Source organism: Rhinopithecus bieti, unplaced genomic scaffold, assembly GCF_001698545.2.
Source record: "Rhinopithecus bieti isolate Rb0 unplaced genomic scaffold, ASM169854v2 scaffold_3875, whole genome shotgun sequence".
Classification (NCBI taxonomy): Eukaryota; Metazoa; Chordata; class Mammalia; order Primates; family Cercopithecidae; genus Rhinopithecus; species Rhinopithecus bieti.
The window spans coordinates 1,513,501-1,518,101 of NW_016804422.1; the positions used below are offsets into that span (position 1 = coordinate 1,513,501).

General features: G+C 51.2%; 1 protein-coding gene across 2 annotated transcripts in view; it reads left to right on the forward strand.

Moving 5' to 3' along the window:
- The window catches only part of NICN1 (nicolin 1, tubulin polyglutamylase complex subunit), a 5,220-nt gene extending 1,065 nt beyond the window's left edge, over window positions 1–4,155 (forward strand). Inside the window, exons 2-6 of one of the 2 annotated variants that reach the window (XM_017868078.1) lie at window positions 2,042–2,218; window positions 2,478–2,588; window positions 3,032–3,103; window positions 3,417–3,521; window positions 3,596–4,155. In XM_017868078.1, the coding sequence (XP_017723567.1) occupies window positions 2,042–2,218; window positions 2,478–2,588; window positions 3,032–3,103; window positions 3,417–3,521; window positions 3,596–3,637 (507 nt within the window). In that variant the 3' untranslated portion in view covers window positions 3,638–4,155. Of the gene's footprint in view, window positions 1–2,041; window positions 2,219–2,474; window positions 2,589–3,031; window positions 3,104–3,416; window positions 3,522–3,595 lie in introns of both variants that reach the window. The other variant, XM_017868077.1, reaches the window with a different exon arrangement.
- The last annotated feature ends 446 nt before the right edge of the window (window positions 4,156–4,601 follow it).

Below are 4,601 nucleotides of genomic sequence, written 5' to 3' on the forward strand. Positions count from 1 at the left end.
CCCGCTTGCCTGCATGCTCCCCCTCCTGCATGGGGTTTATGTAGTGGCTGAGTAAATGAGCCACACCCATGTCCCCCAAGAAGGGGTCCAAAGAACTTTCCCATCTCAATTTATTCTCAAATGTGACTCCAGGGTGGGCTTTGTATGATGAGGTCAAAATTGAAGACAGTAAAATTCTCTGTTGATGTGCAAATACACAATATTTTTTCTTTTTTTTGAGACTGAGTTTCACTCTTGTTGCCCAGGCTGGAGTGCAGTGGCGCGATCTTGTCTCACTGTAACCTCTGCCTCCTGGGTTAAAGCAATTCTCCTGCCTCAGCCTCCCAAGTAGTTGGGATTACAGGCACCCACCACCGCGCCCGGCTAAATTTTTGTATTTTTAGTAGAAACAGAGTTTCACCATGTGGGACAGGCTGGTCTCGAACTCCTGATGTTAGGTGATCCACCCACCTGGGCTTCCCAAACTGTTGGGATTACAGGGGTGAGCCACGGCGCCAAGCCTCGTCTCTGCCTCAGGAGCTTTGTGCTGTGGTGTGTGGTTCTTCCCCAAGCTGTTCCTTACCGTCAACTGGGAAACTTAATTATTAAGAGCCCAAACTTGGCAGGGCGCGGTGGCTCAAGCCTGTAATCCCAGCACTTTGGGAGGCCGAGATGAGCAGATCATGAGGTCAGGAGATAGAGACCATCCTGGCTAACACGGTGAAACCCCGTCTCTACTAAAAAAATACAAAAAAACTAGCCGGGTGAGGTGGTGGGCGCCTGTAGTCCCAGCTACTCAGGAGGCTGAGGCAGGAGAATGGCATGAACCTGGGAGGCGGAGCTTGCAGTGAGCTGAGATCCGGCCACTGCACTCCAGCCTGGGCGATAGAGCAAGACTCCGTCTCAAAAAAAAAAAAAAAAAGAGCCCAACCTTGGAAATCCTGACTTAGTAGACTAAGGTGGAGCCTGGACAATTTATTTGGTAACACATTTTCTTGGGTAATTCTGATGAGTATCCAATGACAAGATCCACTGCAGTAGCCAAGCTGAATCACTGGCTGTTCCAGTGCTATACCAGCTTCTCTCACCCTTTGGTAATTCTTTGTACATGCTACTTTTACATTATCTACATTTCTTCTTTTTTTTTTTTTTTTCTAAGAGGGAGTCTCGTTTTATCACCCAGGCTGGAGTACAGTGGCTTGATCTTGACTCACTGCAACCTCCACCTCTTGGGTTCAAGTAATTCTCCTGCCTCAGCCTCCCAAGTAGCTGGGACTACAGGCATATGCCACCATGCTCAGCTAATTTTTTTGTATTTTTAGTAGAGATTGGGTTTCACTATGTTGGTCAGGCTGGTCTTGAACTCCTGAACTCAAATGATCCGCCCACCCCAGCCTCCCAAAGTACTAGCCACAGTGCGCAGTCCACATTTTCTACATTTCTTAGTCCACTTGGTGAACTCTTCCTCCTTCAGGCCTTATATGTATATTTTCTGCCTCTTCCAGGGTTAGAGCTCTGCTCTCTAGGAGCATCTTGGACATGTGGCAAGATCTGCAGTCATGATTTGTTTCCATGACCTACTCATTTAGACTGTGAGCACCTTTAGGAAGGCAGAATTGTCTTTGGGCCCCAGTGATACTTGTTGAAATTGTTAGTTCAGTAGAAGAGTACATTCAAAGGGGAAGAGGCAGGTGGATCACCTGAGGTCAGGAATATGAGAGCATCCTGGCCAACATGGTGAAATTCTGTCTCTACTAAAAACACAAAAAAATTAGCCGGGTGTGGTGGCACATGCCTGTAGTCCCGGCTACTTGGGAGGCTGACTGTAGTCCCGGCTACTTGGGAGGCTGAGGCAGGAGAATGGCTTGAACCTGGGAGATGGAGGTTGCAGTGAGCTGAGATCATGCTACTGCACTCCAGCCTGGGTGACAGATCGAGATTTCCTCTCAAAAAAAAAAAAAAAAAAAGGCGGGGGGAAGGAATAGGTAGCGCCTTTGACCTTTGAGCTTTTTGGGCCCTGGGCCTGGGTCTGACTTGCTGTAATGGGTTGTATGTGCTCTAGTTGCAGGAGATCACATTTAAGAATTACTACACAGCTTTTTTGAGCATCCGTGTCCGTCAGCACACCTCTGCACACACACCTGCCAAGTGGGTGACCTGCCTGCGGGACTACTGTCTAATGCCCGACCCACACAGTGAGGAGGGAGCCCAGGAGTATGTATCGCTGTTCAAGCATCAGGTCAGCTGGGCCTCAGGATGGCCAGGGCAGCCCAGATGAGGACTTACCAGAGGTGGGGGGATTGGGTCAGTATACCAAGAGGGAAGAGGGAGCCAGTCTGGCCTGGACTGTGGCTTTCAGGGAAGTGCCTTGGAGGGACTATTGTTCCTTCCTTCCCAAAGGCCTGCAGAGTGGGCAGCATTCTGGCTCATTGCTGGTTGGGAGGCTGCTGGGCAGTGAGCTGGGTCCTTGCTGGGTCCTTATGTGTGTCTGTCAGATGCTGTGTGACATGGCCAGAGTACTGGAGCTACGCCTGATTCTGCGGCAGCCATCACCACTGTGGCTGTCTTTCACAGTGGAGGAGCTGCAGATCTATCAGCAGGGACCAAAGGTAAGTGACTAGCTGAGCTGCTGGCTGGCCCTTTCCCCAGAAAGCTCCTATGACTGAGAAAGCTAGGTGGTGGGGTGGGTAATGGGTAAAGATTGTGAATGGGGCCTTCATGGAGGTTAGCTGGGTGTGAATGTTGGAAGCTTACAATGAGAGATGAGGCCATGTCCCCATATCCCCTGACCTTTGGGGCTACCTGCTTCTTTCAGAGCTGGAGCCTTTAGGTTCTGGGAGACACTTTTGAGCTTGTGTTTCTGAGGACTCTGTCTGCACAGCAGGAGAACTTAGGTAGTCTGACTGCCCCTTTAGATCTCTGTGGGCTCCCTAAATAGGGTTTTCCCAGTGTCTGAGGCTCAGGGCCCTTCTCTCTGCTCCTAGGACCTTGGAATCTGGTCCCAGAGCTGTCCACTTTGTCTCACTCAGGGCAGTACATCTTTGCTTTGCAGAGCCCCTCCATGACCTTCCCCAAGTGGCTCTCCCACCCAGTGCCCTGTGAGCAACCTGCACACCTCTGTGAGGTAAGCCCTCACCCTAGGTAAGAACCATGTGTGAATGGCTCTAGTGTCCAGCACAGGCCAGGTGGACCCCTTCCTGTAAAATTCTGGGGCTAGGCCCAAGGCCCTTGGGTGTTATCTTCCTCTTGGGTATTCTGTGGGATTTGAGGCATCTCTGTTGTGGAGCTACAACAGGCCCTAACCTCACGTTTCATAAGCTATCTGAGAATGTTGTTGGTCTCAGCTGGAGGACCCCTAGCCCAGGTTGGCCTCTCTAGAGCCCTAAGGGCACTGCTGGGGAGAGACCCATGGCCACTGACCCCTCCTTCTGGAGCAGGGTCTCCCAGACCCCAGCAGGGTATCCTCCGAGGTGCAGCAGATGTGGGCACTGACAGAGATGATCCGGGCCAGTCACACCTCCACGAGGATCGGCCGTTTTGATGTAAGTAATCGCTTCCCTCTGCTTGGCTTGCTTTGCCCTGAGCAGATCAGACCTCATGGTCTTTTGTATTTCAGGTGGATGGCTGTTATGACCTGAACTTGCTCTCCTACACTTGAATGGTGGCTCCTACCCAAGATGTTGGCCTTTCCGTGCCCACCCAGACTTGGTTTGGGCCACCAGAGGCTGAAGTGTGTTTCCTGTGCATTCCGAATGTTGCCTGCATGCCTATTCTGTCTGGGCCACGTTCACAGATTCAAGATTCTCGGGGGGCTCACTGTGTTACTTCAGCATGAGCTCCTGGCAGGGGGGGTGCCCTGTCTTCGCCTGGCTGCAACTCAATTCTTCCTTCTACCCAAAAACACTCCAGTCAGTTGTACTTACTGAGAATCCCTGAGTGCCCTCTGCCCATCCTGCCAACATGCACATTCCTGTCTTCTGCCTGCTCCCTCACCTCAGTGCAGTTGGGCTGGGCTGACCTACTAGAACCTGCTCCATGTATGAACCTGGAAGGCCACTGCTGGCATGGCACTTGGGACACTTGAGGAAGAAACAGAAACCTTCTTTCTTCCTGTGTGTCCCCTAGTGGTTTTCTTTCCGTTTGTATTATGCCACAGAAATAAATTTCTTGTCTAAACTCTTCTGCTACCTACCTAGGAAGGAAACCTAAAGATTTGGGCAGCCTGAGTCTCTCAGTTTCTGAGCTGGCTCCTGAATATATGTTCAAGTGGGTGTGCCCATAGGGCCTGGGCAGGTGTCTCTAGCAAAGCCAGTGCCTGAGAATAAGAACTGGAACCCTTCTAGACCGGGTGCAGTGGCTCACACCTGTAATCCCAGCACTTTGGGAGGTTGAGGCAGGTGGATCACCTGAGGTCGGAAGTTCGAGACCAGCCTGACCAACATGGAGAAACCCCGTCTCTACTAAAAATACAAAAAATTAGCTGGGTGTGGTGGTGGGCGCCTGTAATCCCAGCTACTCGGGAGGCTGAGGCAGGAGAATCTCTTTAATCTGGGAAGTGAAGGTTGTGGGGCTGAGATCGTGACATTCCACTCCAGCCTGGGCAACAAGAGTGAAACTCCATC